The 26,854-nt window shown below is 48.0% G+C and overlaps 1 protein-coding gene across 4 annotated transcripts in view; it reads left to right on the top strand.

Annotated features, from left to right (window-relative positions):
- The first annotated feature begins 822 nt into the window (after nt 1-822).
- Nucleotides 823-26,854, top strand: part of PAX8 (paired box 8) — a 62,063-nt gene continuing 36,031 nt past the window's right edge. For all 4 annotated transcript variants that reach the window (XM_010330347.3, XM_003942511.4, XM_039474654.2 and 1 more), the window contains exons 1-2: nt 823-922; nt 1,285-1,384. In XM_010330347.3, the coding sequence (XP_010328649.1) occupies nt 1,360-1,384 (25 nt within the window). In that variant the 5' untranslated portion in view covers nt 823-922; nt 1,285-1,359. The remainder of the gene's footprint in view (nt 923-1,284; nt 1,385-26,854) is intronic.

Genomic DNA, 26,854 nt, shown 5'->3' with positions numbered 1-26,854 from the left:
TCTTGACCACACCCAGGTCCCCACGTTGCTGAGGCTGTTGATTCCTACAGACAAGGCCAGAGGTCAGCTCAGTTCTGTTCCTTTCCAAGGCCTTTCCAGGCAGAGGTGAAGTCTAGGCCCTCACTGCCCTTCCCCTGAACTCTTCTTCCAAGTTCAAAATCCTCAAGGAGCAAGAAAGAGGGCAGGTGGCTGTGTGTGTGTTCCAGAGGAGAGAGGCAAGGGAGTTGCTGTGGAATGGGTTATGTGACAATTTGATTAGCTTCACAATGCAAGGGTGTGGCCGCCATCTGTGTAGACCGGAGAGAATGGCTTCAGGTGCTGCTCAGGATTCTTCCCTGGAAGAGGTCACAGCCTTGGTGAGAAGGTGATAGCAGCTTACCTACAGCCCTGAAATCAGGCTCTACCTTAAGAATCAGGCATAAAACAGAAGTTCCCTCCTTCCTTTTACAAAAGAAAAGGCTGCAAACCGGGGGTGAATGGGGCAAGAAGGGCATCCTGCAGAGACCATGCCTCTCACTTCTGATGGTCAGTGACCCAGGAGGACCCAGAGAGCCTTATCCTCAGGCTCCTAGGCCTTGGTTCCCCACTCCTCCAATATTTCCAGGCCTGCTGAGTTAGTGCTCAGCTGCCTCCATCTTCCCTCCGCTGGAAACAGAAGCTCCCAGCGAATGTTTCTAACTCCTGAGTCCACTCAGCCATGTCCCCCTTGCAAAATCCTCCCCTTCCCGCACCCCCCTGCACCCAGCCAGCCAATCCGCGGCCTTCGAGCCTCGCCAGACCCATCTCCCAGGGCCTCAGCGGAATAAAACCGGTCGGCGATGCCGGGTGGATGGGAACAAACTTCAGAAGGAGGAGAGACACGGGGCCCAGGGCACCCTCGCGGGCGGACCCAGGCAGTGGGGGCCTGCAGCCGGCCGGCCAGGTAGGTCGCCCAGGGATCAGCTGGAAGCTGGCTGGCAGGGAGGACGGGGAGATGCAAGAAAAGAGAGGATCCCAGGAAGCCTGGTAGTCTTTTCCCTCCCAAGTTAAACGGGAAAAGACTGGGACAGCAGAGGGAGTGGGCACGCAGGCTGGAGTCTGGAGCTTCTTCAGCGCGCCCCCAGTCCTTGATCCTCCCGGGAAGCCCTTTAGCTAGGCCAGGCTGAGGTTGGCCCTACTTCTCTTAAAAATCCTCCTACTCCTGGCAGGCGATGCAAATGTAAAGGATAAGGCCTGGGGAGGGGGCCTGAGGATGCAGGCATTGAATCTCATCGCATCTCATACCCCTCTCCTGGGTTTGTGCAGGGCAGCGGCAGGCGCGGCCTGGATCTGCGTGAGTAAGCCCCGAGCCCTCTGCGGGCTGCGAGTGACTCCCCGGCGATGCCTCACAACTCCATCAGATCTGGTAAGAACGCGGCGTGGTCAGGACCCCGGAGCCCCCGAGCCCCCGCGCCGCTGAGCGCTGAGCGTCCGTGCGTGCGCTCAGGTCGTTGGGTCTTGGGAGCGTATGCACGGGATTCGCGCGACCCACCCGCGTGGGGACCAGCTGGGGGCGCCTGGGGCCTGGCTCTAGGCTGGAGCCGCCTCGCTGTTCTCGGGCACTGGGGTTCCCCTGGCCAGCTGAGCCGCCCTCTCCAGGTCTTGGTTTCGAGGGACCACAGGAAACGGTGAGGGAATCCCTGTGGAGTTGGAGGGGGTTTCCTTAGAGCTCCATTTCCAGTCTTGCACGGCGCATTAAGGTGGACATTCTTCGTGTTCTGTCCCTGGGATGCACCGGTGTGGTGCTGGACTTGCGGTTTCCTGTCCTCGACCTCTAAGCCCCCTCTTCTTCGGGTGCCCGCAGTCTTTGCCAGTGACTCCCCTGGCTGGACCGTGAGCTCCTGGCATCTCTCAAGCCAACGGGAATAGAGCCGGTGGCCAGGGGCCCGGAAGCCGCCGCACACTCAGGTGCTCTCTGAATCCTACTGGCCCAGCACGGGGCAGGCGGGGAGCCGCGCGCAGGGCGTCTGGCTGGTGAGGACTAAGCTGCTCGTGGAGTCAAAACCCCCTCCCCACCTGCGCCCGGGAGCAGGGCCTTCAAAAACACTCGAGTTCCCAGGCCGCGATGCCTGCTTTCCCCCTTCCCGGCCAGGGCCGGGTAGGGTCTTTGCTGGAAAGGAACCCCAGGGTTGGGACTGGTGGGTGCAGCCGTCCCGCGCGCAGCGAGTAGGGACGGTGGCTGAGGCGCAGCGCGGCCCGCGGTGATGGATGGAGCCCGGCCCGCCGCAGAAAAGGCGATTTATGGGGCCAGGGCGCATCGCTATCGATTTGGGCCGGCGAAGTGAGAGGAAATCAATATTTCAGAATGAATTCTCCGCGAATATGAAGTCCCGCTCGGCAAATGGGACATTTGTTATAATAAGGAGGGTCGGATCGGGCGCGGAGAGCGGCTGAGATCTCTATTTAGCCGAGCACACTGCGGGTTCGGGCTTTGCGTAGTCTCGAGTCCCCGGGCCGAGGCTCAAATAAGAGGGCAGCGGGAACCCCCTGGGGCGCCGGAAGATTTCTCATCCGGGTTCGCTCTAGAGCTGCAGACAAAGTCAGCAGGATGCTCCCTCCCTGCTCCTGTTCCCCTCAGAGAGCTGGGCCAGAATCGTCTGGCTTCTCTCAGAAGGCGCGGGGTCCCTTCAGGGGCCTCAGGGTAGAGACTTTGTAGCCCTTCCCTGGCGCGGCGGGGGTTGGCGAGCCCTGGGATCGAGCAGAGCTCCCTGACACCTCTTTACAGTCCCCGTCCTGGAACCACTAGCGCTCCTCAGCCACTTTCTAAGGTCAGGACCAGGTTTTAGCCCCTTAGTCTTTAGCCAAACAGAGGTACAATACCGTACATCGCCAGGGCCATCCCCGAGGCCGAATACACGGTGGCCGGTGCCCGATCCCATGTCAGGCTGGTCCGGGGCACTTCCGCTCTGCTCTGGAGGTCCGTCTTTTCTCCTGACCTTCCCCCGACCCTTCTGGTTGTGGCAGGAGGAGTGGGTGCTCTCGGAACTCGAATGTACTGGGTTGGGCTGGACCCTTAACTTCATGTCCAAGAAATGAGAAGATGTCCCCGTCCCTCAGATCAGCTTATTTTTTTCCCCCAGCTACTTATTTTCATTCTAGAAGCACTCGTTAGAATAAATGGGACTCAAGTAGGGATAGAAAAAAAAAAAAAAAGGCACGATTTATTTTTACTGTAGTTTTAATCAGTATCAGTCCTGGATGATAAGACGCGCGCTCTGCCATTAGCTTGGATGCAAATCGCGCTTGGGTTTGGGGAGGGAGTCCTCTGCCCCTGGACCGGCCAGGTAATTTTCCCCCTTTTTTTCTTTTCAGAAGACAGGGGGCCTTCTTCCACCCACTTTCCAAAACAAATAAACCAATAAAGCGGCGAGGGAGAGAGGATAAGACTTTCTTCTTTAGTTTAATTTAAATGCTAATAAAACTAGAAAATAGCCTATAACAGCACAGACTGTTGAAGGCGCTCCCTCATTTCTTTTTCTGAACGCTCCCTCGGCAGAAGGACGGGAGAGGCCCTCTGTCCTTCCCATCCGTTTACCTGACACTGTCGTCTATAATTGAAGCTAAATTCATAAGCGGACCTCTCTTGTTTTTACAAGTCCATTTTCTCTTAGGTTTTAGCAGCTTCCCCCTTTTACCCAGGCACCTCCGTTTCTGACTTCGGCAGTGCTTACGGAGCTTCTCTGCAAGTTTTCTTTGAGTAGAATCCGGGAGGCAGGCAACCACACAGCTTTTCGCGGGAGCGGGGCCGAGCGCACCCTTCCCAATAACCCGAGACCCTCAAGAAAAGTTTCATGCGCGGCTTCCGCCGCCCAGCCTTCCAGGGCTCACTCTCCCCTCGTCTTTGGCTGGTCTTGTCTTGCAGAGTCTTAACATTGTCTTTCCTAAAGCTTTATTCTGAAGGAATGTTGAGCGCGGAGCATTCTAACATGCGCAGGTCGGCGATGGGCTGAACGTTTCTTAAAATCGCTATTTTTGTTGCATCTGGGACGAAATTCTCTAAAGCAAAAACATTTTTTAAAAAATTCAAAGATGCAGGAGAAATGATAAATGCCACATATATATATTAAAGTGAAAACAATACTGTACCAACGAGGAAGAGAATTTTGTAAAAGCAAGCAGGCTGTCATTAAAAGTTACCTTAAATAACTTGTCGTAGCCCACTCCCCCTGGTACTGAAAATAGTTCATTCAAGTGGTAAAATAAATGTCTCTTACTTCTCTGATCTGACAGCTAAAGCCCCATTCTTTCCTCTTGGTTTTAGAATTGAGGAAAGGAGAATAAATGCATTTGGAAAGGATCTGTTTTCTTTCCAGTTTTCCTGCCTGGGTGGAAAATAAGATTTCAGGGAAGGGAAGCAGCTTTGAGGAACATAAAGAGGTATTGGGGTTCATCAATTCATCTTTGTTTCAAGATGGTCTATCCTCCCCACCCTCCTCAATGCAAGTTAATTAGGAGATAATTTAGCTACCTTGTGAATTAGTTTTAAGATAAGTATCTTTTTCAGCTTTGTCACTTTAATTGCCCCACTGATTGATAAGAAGTAATTATTTCTAATTGACACTTTTTTGATGTCTATTGGAAGCATTTATTTGGAATTTTTTGGAGGTGGAAGGAAAGTTAATTAATTTTATCAGTCTACCCCCAAAAAGACTCTTCCTAATTTTGTTGAAGAAGACAAAGGAAATGAAGGAAACAAAACAAAAAAAAATAATCTCATGGAATTTTAATTATTAAGGGACATTTTGGTTCAAATTAGAGGGCATCTACTAATATAATATGTCAAAATGTTCTATTTATGGCCTCAAATCTCTAATTTATTGAGATGCATTTTATAGGTATTTATTTTCCTGTGGATACATTCACAGGTCCCTTATATGCTACCTTTATTTTGGAGCAAGTTCCTCTGCTGTGTAAATAATTTTCCGTGAAAAGTAAAATCTGTCGAACTTGGTATGCCCAGAAAAAATAAAATCATTTTTGTAAGAGTAAATTGTAAGAAAGATTTACTAATAGTCAGCCTTGTTCTGTAATTATTGATGGAGTTGGGTATAAAGGTGAAACTTTACTTACAGTGACTTGCCTTTTCATACCTAAACCTTGGAGTAAACAGTTTAATCATTCACATCCTCCAGAACATTTTGCTGTGAGAGAGAAAAGGGTAAAAGAATAAAGAGAAAAAGAAAGACACTGAAAGGAGGTGATGGGGGTGGAGAGGAAAGAAAGGGAGAAGGTAGCTGAAGATAATAAAATGAAAGCATTTATTTCAGAAATGAAGATAGCCAGGTGCACGGAACCTTTGCCATTCAATATAAGAAAATCAAAATCCTGCTTTCAATACACATTTTTGTCAACACCAAATCTCTACCACAGTCTCTAAGCAACCCCTAACCACCACGGGATACCCCCACTTTTCTACATGTAGAAAAGAGGCAGAATTTTAGGGAGTTGGCTGATAAGGATTTTGGATATCTGGTTGTCAAAGTCTTTATTTGGGGTCCAAGAAAAGGGAGCAAGAAAACTCACATTGTGCTCTGGGTTTTAGAAAGAGATTTCGAGTGTTGTTTGTGTTCATTTTATTATTAAAATCCCTGTGATCTTCATCTCTATTTTGTATGCACAATCTTTTAGTAGATCGACTTGTGACTTACTGATATAGGAAAGCATTCCCACATTAATCCAAAGTAGACACACACATGCACACACATGCATGCCTGGAACGAGAAAAATACAATCACACAAGATGCGATCCTGTCAGGTTAATTTCAGCCAGTGCCTTTTTCAATCATTTATGTATAAAATCTTGTCTGCTTTTAATGATGTTTCTCCCAGATTATGTGGTGCTGCAAGAATGAGGAAATATTTTAAATGAAAAAGAAATTTAAGACATACAAACATCAGATAATATCACATACCAACCTCACTATTAGTGAAATTGAAAGAATATATAAATAATGCAAAAAAAAAATCAGCAAGGGAGAGTTTAGTAATGGAAAATTCCCCTGCAATTAAATGAAACAGTAATTTAGTGAAGATATGCCTGAATGAATTAGCATTTATTAATTGGTTCTCATAAAAACAATTTGTGTGTGTGACTTGAGGAGGGGGATGTTAAAGTATGTATTATCCACAGATAAAGTTCCTCAAATATTCATATTAAATTATGTCGTTACCACCTTCTATTTTGTGAAAAATTCCAAGTCTCTCACTGGCAAGTTTCACCTGTACAGAGAGCTTGAATGCAAAGGAAAGGAGTCCCCTCTAGATCAGAAAGAATGAAGCTCGTTCCCGCTTCTCTTGGTACATTTCCAAACGTGAAACGAATGAGGGACACACTGGCAGAGTCTGCTATGCTTAGGCACATCCAAACCGGACCCCAGGAAGACTCTCTGAGGACCCGCCTCCTCTGGGGTACAACTAGCTGAAGCAGAGGAGGCTGCTTTGTGGTTCTGGTCCCCCAGCCTGCTCCAGCATCCTCACAAGCTCAGGCAGGAACTGCAGTTTGTAATCTCAGCAAGGAGCTTGCTAGGGTTGACTGGTGCATGGATATGTTTACTTTCTCTCGCCACAGTCGGTCTGTCTTCACTTCTAAGCATTTTAAACCTGCTCTATTTATCAGTCCAAGAAGTGCTGAGTTCTCAGTTGAGCTGAGAAGCTTTGAGCTCTTTGATTTCTGAGTATGCAAAAAGCCGAAAGATAAAAGAAACCATTTTAAGGGAAAAAAAAATGTTTTAAAAAGTGGGGACAGGGGAATGAAGGAGCCCACTTTCAAGACTGCAGTTTAGTTTTGCTTTTGTTTTAGTTGAAACTTGGGGAAAACTGGGGCACCAGTCCCCACTGGGTCCTCATTCTCTTCAGAGATAGAACTCAGAATTGAAAACATCCTCTAAGAAAGGAGAATGTGCCCTCACATTATCTCCTCTTAGAGGGTGTAGAGTTCCTTGCAGGAGGGATTCTTTCTGGATGCAGACTGGAATACCAAGTTCTTCTGAGGAGGGAGCTAACAGACATTCTGCCTAGGAAATGCAGGCAATGACTACTTCCAACAGGGGTTCTAAACATTCCTTTTGGGGAGAAGGAGTACAGAGAATCCAGGAGTCTCCTGGCTCCGGAGAACTCCACTCTCCCAGACCAATCCCGGTTCATCCAGTCCGTGGTCAGTGACCCTGGGATGGATGAAGTCTCTGCAGTGAGGTGGAGTAGGAAGAGGCATCCACTTTTCTTTGTTTATCTACAGTCATAACACTTTTAAGTAGATCTTGAGGGTTTATAACTATTTCCTTAGGTCCAGGGTTAGGGTTGACAAGCCTGTTTGGGTTGCTGAAAGCCCCTCCAGACCCCTCCTTTGGCCAAATAGAAATACAATGAGCAAATTTCTCTTATATAGGCTACTGGCCCGAAAAATCTTCATGGGAAGGCATCTGTCTTAAATCTGTAATTCATGTCACTGAGTCTGGGCTTTCCCTTGCCTGACTGGAGTTCCTTCCCCAGGACGGGGTCGGAGTAGAAACCAGCATCTCTACTGCAGCATGTCCAAGATCAACGGGAGGAAAGTCCAAGAGTTCCCCAAGGATACTTGGGTTCTGTTTCTGTGTTTCTTTCTGTGGCTTCTCCACAGTCCTGAATGCCATATAAGATGAAGGTAATCCCTCTGGTTCAGCCCAGCCAGCCTCACAGCTCTTCTTGCTCTGCCAATGCCACATGTACATCCAAAGAAAGAGAATGCCTGCGTCTGCACAAGAGCTGAGGACACCGGGCACATACTGAGCCCTCAATGCATGGAAGCTGTGATTCTCCTCTCTGAGGACTGCCATAGGTGTGGCATGGTACTGAGGGCAGGAGTATTCATTATCTCATTTAATTCTCACAACTCTGCCAGGCAGGTATTGCTATTGACATTTTTATAGAAGAGAGGGGAAGAAACTGATGTTTAAAGAGGATGATATGACTCCAATTCCCCTTTCCACTGCTCCCTACCCCAACCACCCAAAGTCCAGCTCATCAGAACTCTGCTGCTAGATGATCAATACCTGCAATCCTAGTGGAAACTCCCATCAGAACCCTTGATAAGAAGCTCAAGCGCCTGTGCTGGCAGTGACAGGCAGGGTCTTCAGTCAATCAGCTTGCTTTCCTCATCAGTGTTCTCCACTTTCCAGCTTAATTAAAATACTCCCCTTTTGAGTACGGTTCTCAGTCTTCCCATCAGTGAAATGGAGAAGTGGTTCATCTGGATGGCCCTCCTAGAAGTAGCTATGAGAAGGAAGGAGATGATCAGCCACTTAGGAAGGCAGAGGGAAGGTGGGCTTATTTTCACACATCCCCCCAAGGCTGCTGTGTCTCCATCTGCCCTGGAAAAAAGCAGCTATCCTCAGGCACCCCAAGTTGAAGGCCCCTGGGGAACTGATTTCCCTAGTTTAGCATCTCCAATGCACATTCAGCATCCCTGCCTAGGTTTATCCTGGATGTGATGGAAATGGCTTCCGAGTTGCTAGGGAGGCTTCCTCACGCTGTTAGGGGCCAGCACTGGGGACCCCATCCACGGATAGCATAGCTAGGAGTGGTGGGCTCTGAAGGTGCCAGTTGTTATGTCCCCAAGCTTAGGCTCGTCCCCTTTGCTGCTTCCTCCGGATCCCTCTCAGCCAGGGGCTTAAGAGCAAGGCATCTCTCTTTTGGAGCCTCTGCAGAGGTTCAGTTTTATAACAGCTTGAAAAAAGGGCTTTTATTTTAATATTTTCGCTTTTTCATGTAAAAAGTAGCTGTTTAGCTCCTGGGCTCTCAGATGAAAACCTGTTTTTTATTTAAGCAGAGGGAGAGATTGATAGAGAAAACAATATTTCATTCCTACCTGCTTTTAACTGTTTTTTTTTTCTTCTTCTTCTTCTGTCTTCAGCCACAGGGCTCATGGGTTTTCTCTTTTTTATTTGTTTTCCTAAATGGCCTTGGAGTGACCTGGGTAGTTAGTGCTAATTAGTCCACTAGGACATATTGTCGCTGTCAGGGCAGCACAGCAGGAAGGTCCAGGAGCTGGCTGGGTGACACACCTAAGACAGAAATGGCTTAATCTGCTGTCGTCCGTGTATACTACAGTGTTTGCATACACCCGGGCCCTCTGTGTGCAGTGCAGTTTTGATGCTTTGGCGTCTCCAGGAGGACAGTAGAACTATTATTCTTGGGATAAACTCAGGGTCCGTGAGGTGTCGAGAGGTTAAGAGACTTTCGAAATCACCGTGAAGCCAGGGCAAAAGCCCCTGCCCTGGGCCTCCTTTGCTGTTTTTGTGTGACCCTTAGTCAAGTCAGTTGTCTCTCTGGGCTTGTCTTCCTCATCTTTATAAAACGTGGGGATGCTACAGGGATTCTGGGGAATAAAGTGAGTAAAGCCTGTCTCCTCGTCTGGCACATAGCTGCCACTCAAGACATTTTTTTGTGTTCCATGTAGTAGTCACCAGGGAGCAGAGTCTCCAGGACACATTCCCAAAGTCTCATTGTCTTAGTATTTCCTGTGAAACCGCCACCAGTAACTTGAAACCCAGTACTCTGTTCCATTTAAAATTTAAGACATACTTCTTCATATTTCACATGGACAAAATAATAGATCTACCACCTAGGAGTACTGGGATTAAATGAAGGGACACATGGAAAGTGCTGGCTATGACCTCCGCGGCTGTCATCTGCTGTTACCACAGCCCAGAACAGGAAAAGAAGACTTAGGGTTGCCTTACCAGAAACCCACTCCTAGGGAAAACACTCAGCTTTTGACAGAATCGGCCATCTGTGGACTGTGTGTTAAAATCCAGAACATTCTAAAGGTTTAATAGAATTGGTCTTTGAGCAAAAATGAGCTCAAGTGGCTTTGCAGTTATGCTGTCTGTGTGGCTAAGACAGGAGCAGGAAGATTGTCTTGAGTACTTGCTTGTAATTGACATTGAACCACACATTTATTTTTTAAAAATTAAATCCACGAATCCCCTGCCTTCTTCTCTCTTCTCTCTCCTTCCCTCCTCACCTACCTCTGTCTCACAGTTTTCTACTTTGGGTAATAATAATCCAGCTTTGGCCTGATAGCAAACCCTGGTTGACATTTAAAAGTCTCTGTGATTAGCTGAGCACCAAATCTCTGACTTAAGCTCTGCTTTGCTCCTTTGCTCCAACACTGAGCAAGGTAAAAGGCATCTCTGCAGGGCAGGGAGCTGGAGTCTTGCTCTTCCCTTTCAAGAAGGCAGACCCACAGAGGCAGGCGGGGAAATGCTCAGACAAAACAACTCAGTGGTGGGTAAAAGACTGAACACTAACAACCCAGTCGGCAGGAGCACCAAAGGTCATTTATCTTGAACAGCCACCCCAGCTCAACTATGTTGTTGCTGTTGACAGTTAAACCCCATCTGGCTTTATCGAGTCTGGTGCCTCATTGTTCCAGAGCTGGCAGGCTCCATGACATTCTACACTGGAGCTCCATCTCAGAGCTGCTGGACAGTTCGTGGCAAAATGTGGCAGGGCTGTAGGTACAAGTGCCATGATGACATGCCTGCTTCTGCCAAATGAAAGTGCTTGCTGGATACTTCCAATACCTAGGCTCCATGCCTTCATAGATATGCCAACTTTCCCCTCTCCAGGCCTTACAGCTCTTTAATGGTACGACAAGACCTGGGTTCTTTGAGCCTTGGGAGGTTTCCTCATTGGTAAAATGTGGTGACGGAATCTCATCTGTGAACCCCCTCCAGTCTTGAACAACTCTGGATCTAGGTAGACGAGCATAGTGAAAGCCTATGAAGCTTCTGAGATGTGTGAGGCATACATTCTCCCAGGCAATCCTGGGGACCTTCCTGGGCCCTCCATATTCCCTGGGGACATGGCAGTACCCCATACCAGGAAAGTCCCCATGCCCCGTGTCCCACCCCTCCCCTGCTGGCCATAAGCCTGTCTGGACAAGTGCCCTGCACTGTGACAGGCCTGCCTGGGCCTCAGGGCTCCCCCTTTTGCAGGTGGCACCTGCTCTAAAGAGTCCTGCTGACAATGACACAGCTGCTGTCCTGAGACTCTCTGCAAAGAGAGCCTGCAAAGCACTTGATCACGTGCTTCCCACATTCCAGCTGTCTTCACCCAATCCAGCTTCAAAGCCACCTCTCCCTGAAGCCATCCATGATTCCTCTTCCTCCTCCCCACCTCCCCAAGTTCTCCTGGCACTCTGTATGGCATGCCTCACATGCCTTTTAGAGGAGCATTGATCTCTGTGGCTCTCGGCTTCTAGACTTGAGCTGCTTGAGTGCCTGGGAGAATGTATGCCTCACACATCTCAGAAACTTCATAGGCTTTCACTATGCTGGTCTACCTAGATCCAGAGTTGTTCAAGGCTGGAGGGGGTTCACAGATGAGATTCTGTCACCACATTTTACCAATGAGGAAAGTGAAATCCAGGGAGGTATGTCCTGACCCTGGTCCCACAGCCCTTGTGGCAGAGCAGAGACTCCATTTCATCACCAGGACTCTTTCCATGACCCTGTGGTGACTTTCAGGGCATGCTGAGGTTAGAGTGAGGGCTGATCCAACCCAGGGAGCCTTTGCTGTGGCCTGTGCTGCATACGCAGGACCCAAGGGAGTGAAGGGGTCTCCTTCACCTGCTGACAGGGACTGGGAAGCCCAGTAAGAGCTGCTGAGACACACAGCCACACACCCATACACACTCACATGCATGCACACACATATACAGCATATGTACAACACTCACATCCAAACATACAGACAACCAGGTGGGTTAGGGGGAAGCAGGAAGGCACCCAGAGTGCAAAATTTAAGGAGACTCTCCCTCTGGTGCTAATGAAAGGACAGGGTTGGCCCTGAGAGCAAGTGCCTCTTTAGATCTTGTAGCCCGGACACCTGGCTGTCCTCGTTCTAGTCCCCTGTATCCATATGACACATACACTCATACCCAGTTACACACACACAGGCCACAGTACTCACAATATACACATGCACACACGCATACAATACTCACCATCTCACACACATAAACATACTAAAAGTAAGCCTTTAAAATGTACAAGTATACACAGAAGACTGTCCTATTAAAAAAGACCAGAGGAGGCCCTGCTCTCAGAGACCCTAAGAAATGCAGCTGAGTGTTATAGGTATGATTGATGAGTCCCAGTTGTACTCACAGCTGCTAGGAAGGAGGTCATAATCAATGCAGTAGGGAAAGTGGGGCCAAGTTATCCAGGGAATCTGCTCTGTGCTGTGCATCTGTTTAGGCATGAGGTCACTGACCTGTGACCTCCCTGTTCTTGCAACCTGTGGTATAAGGTCTGAGTAGAGGAATACCAGTGTCCAACCATGAACCCCTCCTGGCCCCTAACCCCTCACTGAAGTTATGTGTTATGGGTAGTCATGGTGCCCTGTAGAAAGCTTTGGGTCCGGCATTCTTGTTTTCACATTCGATCCAGGGGCAGCCAGTCATCTGCTTGCATCAGCCCCTAGCACCACTAGGTCTCTGGGATTCACAGTGGCTCTTCCCAGCAGAGCTACCAAGTGGGCAGCAGCAGGACTCGTCCACTCCAGACCTGGCCTCAAGGTCCCCCAAGAATGAGGCACTGAAGGCAGGTGGCTGCCAGCTGGCATGAGCGGGCCTCTCTGCTCAGCTCAGGATATTCTCTCTGACATTCTGTCCTTGCTCAGAATTCCTGGGCAACTCTGCGCCTGAGACCCCCTCAGCCCAAAGCAGTTCAGGCATTCTCTGTCTACTACACTTTAAAGGAGAAGTGTGAACACAAAACATAGTCACATGCACCACACTGAGCTTGTTTCAGCACCCACGTGAACTGTATTAGTCACTATTATACACAATATGTCATCATCATGCATATTTTGTACATTTGACCAACCAATATTTATATAACTTTCATAAATCAGTGATTCTCAAAGTGTTTCCCCAGAGGGCGGGCAGAGTGCTCGTTGATATAACTAAACAACAGTGGTAGGAAAAGATACATTTGTACCTATCTTCAAGTTTAAGATGTACATTTTTTCCGTTCGATGGCCACTACCTCATTTTTTTTTTTTAGGATCTAGGATCTGATTTAGCAGCACATTATGATTTTCAAGAAGTTGAACTCACTGTTTTGTGGCGTTCTTTGCAGCACACCGTGACATTCTCAGTGCCCCATGTGCTGACAAGTGTCAGAATAGCTGGTGTCCAGCTGATGTGAGGCTGTACTTGCCTGATAGGCACGTAGTGGCTACAGCTCACACTCTGTGAAATGATGAGTGCCTCCATCCATCAGAAGGATCCCCAGCATGGAGAATTTCCACTGTCTTCCTTCAAAGAAACTAGCCAAGTCCTGGACCCTCCTCTTACCTTGACTTTCCCAACAAAACACCCTTCTTTCCTGGCACCGGTATAGCACATGTGTGTTGGTCATTTAGGGGCCCAGGTGCTTTGTGGCAGAGTAAAGGCACACACAAAAAACGTGGTCTCTTCTTACTCAGCATCCCGGGAGCACACCTGGGATGTGGTGCCTTCCTTGAGATTTCCTTTAAAGACCTTGTCACCCCTGAGGTTTTAATCCCAGCTACCCATAGAAATCATGATTTCTTTTGTCTTGCTCTCAGCTACATAGACTTCTTGGTCCACCATGGGGAGGGCTTCTATTCCCAGCCACCCACTGTCCTATGGTGAACCTCTCTTCTCTCCTCCTGGCCCATTGCTCTCTCAAGTGTGTGCTCAGTGCACACCCTGTGGCCAGATCATCCTGGGTTTTGATCCAGCTCCTAAAAACTCCTGTTGTTGGCAGTGCCCTTCACTCTCCCGCTCTGACTCCCCAGCACTCGGGCTTTGCTGCCTCTGTGCCTGGAGTGCTCCATGCAAATTTCTCACCCTAACCGCTGGCACGCTCAGTTACCTTCAAGTTTTATGATGTGCCCTCACCCAATCATGCATCCCCTGGCCACATAAGCCTCAAGATCTAACTCCAAATTATTTCAAAGAGCATTATCACTCAAGTATTCGATTTAGTTAAGTCAGTGTCTACTGAGCACCTCAACGTGGCAGGCAGGGAGTTAGGCTTTGGGGTTATGGAACTCAGGAGACCATACCTCTGCCTTCGTGTTGACATTCTAGAGAGAGGAAAGCAAACTGACCTTTCACCACAATCACAGAGAGAAAGCAATAGATACAAAATGCTGAGCAAGTGGGCGAGGGAGGCAGGCTGAGCTGTGACCGGGTCAGGGTGGGATTCCATACGGTGGCTCAGAGGAGGAACCACCCCAGCAGAGGTGAGGAGTCCCAGGAGCAAGTGTAGGTTCCAGGCACCAGAAGTCAGCCCTGAGTGAAGGAGACAGCAATGGAAACACGCTCAGGTTCAGCCGAACGGTGGGGCTTTGACGAGAGCAGCTAAGCTACGGTGTTCATTCCATTCTGCCATCAGAACATCTGAGCAAACTGTACTTGATGTGTATGTTTTAGGGTATTTTATTCACTTGTGCATGAAACTTCCATCCTCCCCTGGCTTGACCTCATGCTTCTGTCGTTGGCAGTTTTCATATCCTTCTTGGCTCTTTTGCCACAGCCACGTACCTACCGACTCTTTCTTCAGGCTTTGTGGTGCTTTCGTTAAGTGGAAAAGTCATGGCAATAATCTGTGATAGCTAGATTATTCACTTGATCAAAATGTTCTGATTTCTCAGCTCTCTTGGCTCTGTTTCAGACAAACTTAGCCTGGTGATTTTCCAAAATAATCAGATTTCTCTTTGCACTTCCTTTTAATCCAATCATTAACAAGCATTTTCAGGCACACTGCTGATGTACAAGCCGAGAAGACTTTCTCCGACCTCCGTGGCCCTATTTCCCACTATTTCCCTATGCAAACCCATGTTCCAGCCAACTAGTCATTGTTTCCAAAATACACCATGTACATTCTCACCTCTGTGTCTCTGCCCATTCAGTGCAGCTGCCTGGAACACCCTTCCCACTCCCACCCCCTTGACAAAGCCTCAGTCAAGCTCCACCTCCTTCCCGGGACCTTTTTAGACATCTTCCATCTTTAGGGACCGTCCTGTCTGACTTCCCACTGCACCTGCTCTGTTCCACTCCTTGGGCACTCAGTACCTGTTCCAACAAATGTCTTTAAGCTTCTTACGGTGACATCCTGCCTCTGAGCTAGACAAGAACAAAAACCCTTCCATATCTCTCTCTATCCCCAGCACCTTACACAAAATCCCACGTGAGGACCGAGGGCTCCACAAATGTCTGGGCTGCTGGTTTCACCTAATTCTTCAATAACATTTGTTATCGTTTCCTTGGTTGACTCCACTTGGACATTTGAGTCTTGTATATGAAGTTTTTCCAACATGAAGCACATCTGATCCTTTCCCATGATATTGCTATAATTACTTTTCTATTTTCTTTATAGTAATTGGCAACTAGGGAACGGAGGAAACAAGAAATGCAATCTTTTAGTGAACCCGATGCAGCCATTGAGGCCTGAGCTGCCCCACTGGGATACCTGCCTGGTCCTAGGGGCATCTTGCAGGCACAGAAGCCTATGCTTGAAGGCCAGATAGCCAGGTTGAGCAGCAGTGGCCACTCGGAGTAACAAACACTGGCAAGCCTGGGTACTTCTGAACCAACAAGGGACCTTCCTGGTGAATGCTTGGTGTGAACTTGGCAGGGTGATTGGTCAGATTTAGGGTGAGAACATCTGTGGGGATAAAAGATTACAAGATTCCTGTAATTCCTTCAGACTGGGAATAAAACTCCAAACAATATCTAGCACATAGCAGACATACACGAGGTGCTTCACAAATATTCGTTAAACGGATCTTTCTTTTCTTCTTTATTCCTCTCCTTCTTTACTTCCTTTCTTTTTTTTCTCTCCTTTCTTGGCTTCACAGAAGTGTTTCTCAAGTCTCTGTCAGAATCTCCTGAGATTTTGTTAGCAAATGTGAAGCCCTGGAATCTGTATCCTTCACAAGCTCCCAGGGATTCTTTTGTGATCAGCATTTAAGAAATAGGGATCAGGCCGGGCGCGGTGGCTCAAGCCTGTAATCCCAGCACTTTGGGAGGCCGAGGCGGGTGGATCACGAGGTCGAGAGATCGAGACCAACCATGGTCAACATGGTGAAACCCCGTCTCTACTAAAAATACAAAAAATTAGCTGGGCATGGTGGTGCGTGCCTATAATCCCAGCTACTCAGGAGGCTGAGGCAGGAGAATTGCCTGAACCCAGGAGGCGGAGGTTGCGGTGAGCCGAGATCGCGCCATTGCACTCCAGCCTGGGTAACAAGAGCAAAACTCCGTCTCAAAAAAAAAAAAAAAAAAAAAAAAAAAAAAAAAAAAAGAAATAGGGATCAGCCGGGCATGGTGGCTTACGCCTGTAATCCCAGCACTTTGGGAGGCCAAGCCTGGGTGGATCATGAGATCAAGCGATGGAGACCATCCTGGCCAAATGGTGAAACTCCGTCTCTACTAAAAATATTAAAATTAGCTGGGCATTGTAGCGCATGCCTGTAGTCCCATCTAGTCAGAAGGCTGAGGCAGGAGAATCGCTTGAACCCAGGAGGCGAAAGTTGCAGTGAGCCAAGATCTCACTATTGTACTTCAGTCTGGAGACAGAGTGAGACTCTGTCAAAAAGGAAGGAAGGAAGGAGGGAGGGAGGGAAGGGAAGGGAAGGGAAGGAAGAAAGGCAGGCAGGCAAGAAACACTGATGTACCACCCACCCGTGGTCTTTCCCATGTGGAGTCCCTCCTGCCTGCCTGCTGGGAGCACAGCCCTTCTCTCTGCACTGTGCCCCCTCCTCCAGAGATCTCCCATCCAATTGTGGGTAGAAGCAGATCAGATTTGGATGCAGTCTCAGGTCTGCCCCTAACAGGCTGTGCACAGGCCATTTGACCCTCCAAGATGGCATCTTTATGTATAAAATGGGCAAAGCACAAGCCCCACCTACCTCACATTTTTGTTGTGAAAACCCATCCCCGATGCAATCAGGACCTGACTCGTGCGTTTGTTGAACTAAATTTAAGAATCACTTACCTGACAGCACTGTGGAAGGGCCCTATGGATGTCAGGTGAGTGCATAACCAGCATTTAGACTGAACCCAAGATCAGAAAGTTCTTGAAAGAAGGAGACGCCTGCAAGTCCTGGTAATTGGGGGGCATGTGGGGCCTTTGCTGTGCTGATGCACCAATGTTCTTTCATTAAAAAAAAAAATGCCACATGATGGAAGGATCACAAACGGAGAAGAGGATGAGTCAGTAGCCAGGATAGTAATGTCAAGAGAAACATGTTCACCAAAAGAGGGTTAGATGCTAGAAAGGATTTTACTCTCTACTTGACTGACTGAACCTACCTTATACTTAAGTATATTTGGAGGGAACTGGAGGGGCAGCCAGTTACCCTAGGAGAGCGGCCCCCAGGGGCTGCCCAAGCCTGCTGTGTCCAGTTCATGGCTAAAGCTCTAAAGCTCTGTTGATCTGTGCAGGGGTTTGCTAGGGCTGCAGTGACAAAGTACTACAAACTGGAGGACTTAATAACAGAAATGTATTGTCTCACAGTTTTGGAGGCCAAAAGTGGCAAATCAAGGGGTCAGAAGAGTTGTTTCCTTCTGAGGCCAGAGGAGAATCTGTTCTGTGCCTCTCTCGTAGCTCCTGGTGGTTTGCTAGAAGCCTTTAGCATTCCTTGGCTTGTGGCAATGTAACTCTGATATTCACGTGGCTTTCTCACTTTATCTCTGTATCCAAATTTCTCCTTTTCATAAGTACTTGATCATACTGGATTAGGCCCATCCTAATGACCTCATCTGAACTAGCTCATCTGCAAAGACTGTTTCCAAGGTACTAGAGTGGTGGGTGGAGGCAGGGGAGGGGACTATTCAATTCATAACACCTGAGTATTGCATGTCCTTAGTCCGTTTCAGTCCCCACACAGCCCTGACCTGACCCTCAGCTGCTTTGGGTCTGAGCAACACCAGCTGCAGAAGCTCTGATTTGGGGCTGACAGAAAGAGAAGGGGAAGGTGGCATCCATCCTCCAAAGCCTTTCCTGTTGCTCCAAAAGAGAAGGGGACTCCTCCTCCCGAGCCAGAATCCCCAGAGAGCCTCAAGTCCAGGTTCAACACTTAGAAAAGGCCACGCACAGTGGCTCATGCCTGTGATCCCAGCCCTTTGGAGGCCAGAAGATTGTTTGAGCCCAGGAGTTCAGGACCAGCCTGGGTATCAAGCAAGATCCCATCTCTACAAAAGATAAAAAAACACTTAAGAAAACAAAAATGACAAGCAAACAAGCTGATTCAAGAACCTAAAATCAGCCGGGCGCTGTGGCTCACGCTAACATTTTGGGAGGCTGAGACAGGTGGACCACCTGAGGTCAGGAGTTTGAGACCAGCCTGGCCAACATGACAAAACCCTGTCTCTACTAAAAACACAAAAATTAGCCAGGCATGGAGGCAGGTGCCTACAATCCCAGCTGCTTGGAAGGCTGAGGCCGGAGAATTGCTTGAACCCAGGGGTGAAGGTTGCAGTGAGCTGAGATTGTGCCACTTCACTCCTGCCTGGGTGAAAGAGCAAAACTCTGTCTCAAAAACAAAAACAACAACAAAAAATAAAATCTTTCAGGGCATGCCCTGCTTCAGAACATGTTCTGCAAACCTCACCACTTTCTTCCTCCACTCTCTGCCAACATGGCCCCAGCCAAGAAGGCTCTAAGCTCCCAAAGGGCTTAGCCAGGGACTTAGGGCAGAACGCTGAGGTTCTTTCTTGGTTCTGCCGCGAGGTGAGTCTGTGACTTTAGACAGGTCATCTCTCCTTCCCAGTCAAGGATCCTCTCAGAAGGGTGCCCTGCAACTCTGCCACTCTATAAACACCATGCACATCCGCCTGCATAGTCTGAGCTGCAGCAACCCATTTTGGCACCATGCGAGTCACCAGTCATAGAGCCCACCGTGTGCCATCTGCCCTCATCTCATGGCAACCCCAGTCACCTCTCAGGTTTTGTCACATAGGAAGGTTACTCAACGTCTCCCTCTAGAGTGCTCTCTGTATCAGCTTCTAGGGGTTTCTGGCCTCTGTTCTCTGGCCAAAGGCAGTCCCAGAGTTGCAGACATCAGGACTGGAAGGATCATCTGCTTCTGTCAGGCCAGATGAAGAAACTGAGGCACAGACTGGCATCGTCACAGAGTGGGCAGAACCTAGGCCTCCTAATTCTCAGCACCTCCTATTTCCTCTCCTGAAACTGCAGCCTGCAGGCCATGTCTGTTGGCCTCTGTCCCTTCCCTTTTTCCTCTGCAGTGGTGAGGACAGCCTTTAGAGTGGATAATCTCCTTCTCCATGGTGCCTGCTGTCAGCAGGTGTGGAAACAACAGATGCACGGTATTGTCGCAGATTTTGCTTCTGTGTGCTGCTCGGAAAGGCAGTTCCTCTTCATTTGCTCTTACCTGTTATGATCCCCAGGATGGCCAGGCCCTCCTACTGGCCCCCACCCTGAGGACTCTGCAACTCTCACACACAGACGCACACATACACAACACACACACACACACACACACACACACACACACACACACAAACAGTCACACACACTCTCACTCTCTCTCTCTCTCTCACTTTCTCTAATCGTGCCCTAATTCAGGATAAAGTCCACCCTTTACAAATGCTTCCTCCATGAGCAAATCAAGCCCATCAGGTTGTATCTTAGTTAAGATCTCAGAAGCAAAGAATTCCAGCATTGGAAGGAAACTTCAGAGGTCATTTAGTTCAAGTTTCTGGGTGAGGGAGGCGTCTTTATGTGACTTCATTATATTCAAGATTCCCTTATTCCTCTGGCTCTCGGTCTCCACAGTCATCCCAACTACAGCTCCCCCTCCTCGCCACCCACCCCCACTCATGCCACTCTCCTGGTGTTCTGCCCTCAGCAGGATTCTTCTCACCCCCTCTCTATTTCCCTCCTTACCCATCTCTGGGTGAATTTTAAATCGGTGCGTACTAAACCCACGTTTATAGCATTATAACTTTGAGCTGTAGAACCTACCAGTACTTTATGTCATTTACTATCCATCCCATCCCCACCACACACACATACTCACATATGCACACACACACATTCACAAGACACCCATATGCACACCTCCACAGATATTCCACGGAGCTACTTGACAGAATTGAAAGAGATAGTGCATGCCAATGAGTTGAAAAACTTTAAGGTTCTATAACATGTCAGGGACTATTAACTTGTAAGTTTCTCAAGGGCAAGGACTGTCTTCTACTCAGAAACCAACTCCCCACATACATACAGCCTGGAATATTATTAGACACAGAGTGGGTGCTCGCTGAATTGAAATCTAATGTACTGAAAATTGCTTTAGTATCAACCCATTTTAAAAAAAGCATTACTAGCCACAGGCCTCTGACCTCAGGGGGAGTTGAGGGTGTAGCACAGTGACTTGCATAGTCGCTGAGCATCTAAACGCGTGTTCAGCAGGTGCTGCCATCCATACCTGCCTTGCCTGCTTCCCTCCCCAAATGCAGTGACCCTGGACCTTCCTTCTGCAGCCCAGCGGGTCCTTCCACAGCCCCGGTGTGTGATGCCAGAAATCTGCAAGTGTCTAGGAAGCTCAGTGGGAAGGATCTGGGAAGAATGACCTCTAGGAAACCTGCAGGGAGCACTGGCAAGCTCCACTTACAACCCCTGACTGGAAGTTCATGTTTGATCAATTAATTAATGCTTTCAATAAGTGTTTGTTGATATCCATAGAGTGGATATCAACTCTAGGCTATCAACAGAAGATATTTTTAAAGCTACAGATTCAGGGATGCTATGCCAAAAGAGTCTGACTGAACTGACCTGAGGCGGGAAGTTTCTGGACTCTCCAGGTGATTTCGGTGTGCGGCTGGGAGGAGGAAAGCACTGCTCTCGCCCCTGCAAAGCATGCCTGCACGGCCAGAATAAAGCTGCACCTGTCCTCAAGGGTCCAGGCATCTGGGGGAAGAACTTGACAATGAGAGAGGACAGGGGATGGTGAGGTCGCTGGGAGTATAGAGAAGGTTCTGGAATGTTGCTCCTGGGAGGCTTCTCTCCCTGGGCTTCTGGAGACCAGAGTGCAGGGTGTGGATTAGCCGTACCCAAAGCCACATCCACAGAGGGGAGTGTCACTCCTGTAGGAAAAAAAAAGGAGATGAATCCCTTGCTTGGGAAATAGTGCCTGATTTCAGAGGGAGAAAGTGGCCCACCTGCTGTTCCTTTATATACCTTATATTGCTAATATAATTTATAGGATCTAAGACAGCTTGAAGAGACCTCCAGAAATCTCGGAGACAGCACCAAATGCGACCCTACTCAGGGAACCCCTGGACTTGGTGACCTTCAGGCTCAGAGCAGCCATGCGTATCCCACTTGCCTCAAGCTCTCTGGCCCCTGTGCTCCCAAGGCCTCCAGCCTGGCTCCAGGAAAACGCAGGGCCTCATGTCAAGCAGTACTTTTCTTAGGGAGCTTAGAGGCCTATTGACATTTGAAGCAGCTCCATCCCTAGAAATTCACACACTGAAGCCCTTCCTGGGAGGGCGGTGACAGGGTTAATCTAAGGGCTGGGGGAGGCGGAGAAAGGCCTTGAAACCACACAGTGAAGCCAACCAGATTAATAGAGAAAGAGAGAGGGGGGTAGACCATTAGGAAGACAAAGAGAAAATCATGCTGGAGCAATAGAAAGAGAAATCTAATATCAACTAGGGAAAAATAAATGGAGATTAGGGCAAACAAATTAGCTTTAATGGGTTCAATGCTAATACAAGAATAACAGCAGAGCTGCGAATGCCTTTGAGGGGAAGATGGGATAAAGAACCTGAGCAGTCATGCAAGCAATAAAGATTATGCAGGGAAGGGGGATGGCCAAAGGAGCCAGCGGGGAGGAAGAGAGAAGGGAAGACTCTGGGTGGATGGGTAGGGGAGCGGTGGCATTGGAGGAGTCTGCCATCTTTGACAGGAAAGCGCTGGGGCAGAGAGCTGGTAAGAACTGGGGAGGCAGCCATCAGGAGGGAAATAAAAGCAAGCTAGGTAACTGGGAGACACCGAGGGCAGGGATGCAAACCCAGAGCGGGAGAGAGTGGGAAGAACGGAGGCAGCGATGGCTGTAAACAAAGAGAGTGGATGGCAGCCAGCCACTGCACAGGAGGGGAGGGAAATCAAGGAATCTGGTGCTCTCTCTGACTGGAGAAAAATTTAAAAGGAAAAATCAGGCCCTAAGAAAATGAAAACCTGGAGAGGATTTGGAAGTGAGTTTTGGAAAGCACCCATACTTGGTAGGTGTTGGAAAGACATATTCGCTCTTAGGGAAGGGTCTGGCTATTTCTGGAATATAGTGCTACTTCCAGGGATAGCACCGGAGGTGGGTGGGCAAAAGTAAGCAGTGCAGAGCCTTCATTGTGGCATCTAAGAGCTCTCAGCTTGAATCTCTGTCATGCCACTTTGGAAGGGTGGAGCCTTGAACCTGTTGCACGCCATCTCTGCTCCTCATCTTCTCATCTGTAAAATGGGAATAATGTACTTCATACTTCAAAGGTTTGTTCTAGGAATTAATTGAAAAGATGCATTTAAAATACTCAACTTGGCTAAAAAATAAGCACCTCCCATAACGCTGTCCATAATTCTTATTCTTAGGCATTGACTAATGGGGAAGAGGGGCTGGGTACTAAAGACAGCCCTTCCTCCCTCCTTCTTCCCCTCCTTCCTCTTCTTTTAGGTCCGACATTGGTGAAATACCAGCAAAGTTTGATTCTCTCCCAGATAGAGTCTAATCCACAGGAGACCTCTTTATCCATCCTCTGTCTCCCTCCCCTGTCCCTCCCCAGCTCCCTCTCCCTGCTGAGGATGAAAGAATAGTGCTAAGCCCTCCCACCACAGCCACCCTCTGGCTGATCTAAGTAAGGCAGAAGCATCCAAGGAAGCCAAATTTCATATTCTACTGGGAGACACTCTTATATCTGCCTGAACGTCAGAGTGTAGTCGACAAGGAGCTAGAGTTGATCCTCGTGGCCTCACATCTTAGGGTCCTCCTGGGTTGCATTAAAGAGCATGGACACCCCAGGAGGGAAACAGAGCCCCAAAGACCAGAACACAACAAGAAGAACAAGCCAGGAGTTAATCAGTAATTTCCTAGTCATGGGCACCAGAAAGGGAAAGAAGGAGCTTGGATTATTTCCTGTCCCTCTGAGCATCCCAGAACTCTGCCCTTTTCTCATTACTAAAGATTTTGGAATAGTGAGAAGAGAAATCAATTCAGGTAAGAAAACGGGCAGATAGAGGTGGGGGAGCTTTGCCATTTGCTAAGAAATAAGTTAATTAACTTAAAACTGTTACAAAAGGAATCTTCCCATAAAACCATAACCTCCAAGAGGGCAGAGACCCATCTGTCTTCATCCCCTTATGTCCTCAGAACCTGGAGCAGAGCCTGGTATGGAAATGGTGGGTCTTGGTGATGGCGGTAATGGCTAACATTTGTGGAGGGTCTACTGAAATCCAGGCCCTTTGGCGGGTGCTCCACATGCACCTTGTTATTTAGATCACTTAGCACATCTAGAAGGAAAGGCAGAAAGAGGTGACTGACATTCATACCAAAGTTGTAAGTTAGTCAGAGTTGAAGCAGGGATGTCTGACTCTCTCCTCCATACAGCTTCCAGGAATGGAAATAAATGAATATATGAACCTCACCCACTCATCAGGGCAAGAGGACAGATTTGAAAGCTACCTCTCAGTTTGGGTGTCTATGAGGGACTAATAAATGGGCCGCCTGGCAAGTAGTAGAAGTTTAAAGGATAGCAGAAGGACTTTCTTCTTGTTGTACGCAGCTCTTGTCAGCCAACACCCTCAGCAGTAGTTGAATCAGATTCCAGCTCTCGGCTTTCCCAGAGCCAGCCTCACATGCCTCCCAGGAACAGCTGGGATGTGCCAGCCCTTCAGAGATCCGGGGTCCAGCTCCATAAGCCCTTCCTCTAAGCATTTAGGTTCTGATAACTCCATTTTCTTCCCTTTGCTTCCTCCAGCCCCAGGGGCAGTGGCTGCTTCCTGTAGCTACTCTCTCGGGGCTATTTCAATGCTTCCTTTGTGCTCTTATAGCCCTTAAACACCAAGACAACAATTCCCTGTATTAAAGCCCCTCTGTTGAAATACTAGGAAGATTTCCGTCCTCTGACCAAGCCCTAGCTGATACCAGAAGACATCTGAGGAAACCAGATTCTAAGACTGGATTGATCATGCCCTTGGCCTTCAACACAGTACTGAGCTCCTTGGCAATGAGAACTGCAGAGTTTTGTTTTTGTTTTTGTTTTTGTTTTAACTGACTGAGCCCTGGCAGGCATATACAGGCAGCACTTCCCACACAGTCCTGAATCAGAAACTTCTCATGAGATCTCTGAGTCTAGGATGTCTGAGTTCTCAGGACGGGTTACATTTGCTGCTAACCCTCTGCCTCCCTAGCTTGAGGTTTCTTTCATGATTTTTTCCCTTGATGCATGTTGAAATCTTCCCAACAGAGCTATTAACCCAGTGAGGGAGGAGTCTGTGTAGATCATCTCCCATCATCCTCCATAGAGTCTCTATGGCCAAGGTTAGAAGAAAAAGGCTTCTTGGCTCAGAATCCGAAGACTAGAGTCAGTGACAGTTTCCTTAGTGGTGTAAAATGGCAAGAGTAGCACTAATTTCACAGAGGATGCCTGCAGAACACACTGCCACATTCAACCATAAAGCTGCTCATAACAGTGTGAAAGTTGGCAAGTGTTCACACAGTTAACGTTAACATTGAAGGTCTGATATACAAGCCAACAGGAAGACCTCTGCATTTAAATTCTGACTCCTTCATTTTTTTTTTTTTTTTGGACTGTGAAATCTAGACCAGGCATCCCCAAACTTTTTACACAGGGGGTCAGTTCACTGTCCCTCAGACCGTTGGAGGGCTGCCACATACTGTGCTCCTCTCACTGACCACCAATGAAAGAGGTGCCCCTTCCTGAAGTGCGATGGGGGGCCAGATAAATGGCCTCAGGGGACCACATGCGGCCCGCAGGCCGTAGTTTGGGGGCGCCTGATCTAGACTGTCCTCTTTAAATAACTCATTTCTATGTCTGTCTGTGGAAAACAGAATTCTGTTTAAGTCAAAGGGAGTGCGGACTTCACTAAACTTGTGGATCTGCCTCTCTTCTTCCCTTCCTCCCTCCCTCTATCACTCTCTCCCTCCATCCCTCTCTTTTCCCTTCTTCCTTATTTCCTTCCTTCCTTCCTTCCTTCCATCCCTCCCTTCTTTCCTTTCTTCACTTTCAATAACCAACTCAACCATCATTTATTGGGTACCGGCTATGCACGAAGCATTATACTAGATATTAGGGTTTCAGAGATAAAGAAACTGTGTCATCCTCTAAGGGGCAAACAATCTATGCAGAAGGATACAGTCAGTAAACAGATACTTATATTCTGCTTTATGAGATTATGGCATAGCTTATTTAAAAGAAAGGACCAAAGAGATCAGGCAGGGAAAGCCAGGGAAGACTTCCCATAGGAGGGAGCTTCCTGAACCGACTCCCTGGGCATGAGTAGAAATCAATCAGGAGAATGTGAGGAAAGGCACTTCGGGCATGGAGGATACAAGCAAGGACCCAGGAGAGGATTCAGATGCGGTGAAAGAATAGCAAGCAATTCTGTGTCGTTAGAGCATCAGGTTCAAGGCACAGACAGGTAAGAAGTGAGGCTTGAACACTAAGTCAGGGTCAGGGTCAAGAACAGTAAGTCATTGCAGAAGACAATGGTGGGCATCATCTGCAAGATTTAGTAGTTTGGACTTTGCCATGGAGAAAATGGTGTCATGCCTTGCAAGAATTCTTAAATATGGGAGTGATGGGGCCAGACTAGGGTTTAGATGTGTTGCTCCCTGGCTGGGTAGCGAAGGGTCACTTGAGCAGGGTTGGATGTGGAGACCAGTGAGTCCAAGTGAGTCATTAACTCCTACTCACCTTCCACTCATGTCATTTAGAGACATCTTCCTGATCAGCTTGAACTATCTCTTGCGCCCCCACCCCATTATTTTTTTTATCATGGCACCCTTTGTGTTCTTCTTAGCACTTACTCCAAGTAGTAATTATACATTTATTTGTGCATTTACTTGTTTTGTTTTTTTTTTTTTTTTTTTTTTTGAGATGGAGTTTCGCTCTTGTTACCCAGGCTGGAGTGCAATGGTGCGATCTCGGCTCACCGCAACCTCCGCCTCCTGGGTTCAGGCAATTCTCCTGCCTCAGCCTCCTGAGTAGCTGGGATTACAGGCACGTGCCACCATGCCCAGCTAATTTTTTGTATTTTTAGTAGAGACGGGGTTTCACCATGTTGACCAGGATGGTCTCGATCTCTCGACCTCGTGATCCACCCGCCTCAGCCTCCCAAAGTGCTGGGATTACAGGCTTGAGCCACCGCGCCTGGCTGTGCATTTACTTTTTAAATATATACCCATCTTCAGCTCACCTATCCCTAGAGTGGAAGCTCCATAAAGGTGGAAATCAATTCTGTATAATCAGTCCTATTAAAATGCTTGCTACACAGTAGGCATATAAACTGTATGTTGAATGGATAACTGAATGAATGGATGTTTGAATGCTGGGGACAGATAGGAAGGTATTGCTTAGGTAAATATTTAGGAGGTAAGAAGTTGTCTTGGGGGTATTCCATAAAGGCGAATGGAAAACGATGAAGGCTACTAGTTAATTCATGTGACATATGTTTATTGAACACCTAATATAATTTAATAAAAATCAAAATGAAAGAAGTCTTGCCCTCATGGAGCTTTCAGTCTGGTGAGAGAAGATAGTCATTATTCATATATATATATA

This window comes from Saimiri boliviensis, chromosome 1 (assembly GCF_048565385.1).
Source record: "Saimiri boliviensis isolate mSaiBol1 chromosome 1, mSaiBol1.pri, whole genome shotgun sequence".
Classification (NCBI taxonomy): domain Eukaryota; kingdom Metazoa; phylum Chordata; class Mammalia; order Primates; family Cebidae; genus Saimiri; species Saimiri boliviensis.
This window is presented reverse-complemented; position numbering and strand designations above follow the sequence as displayed.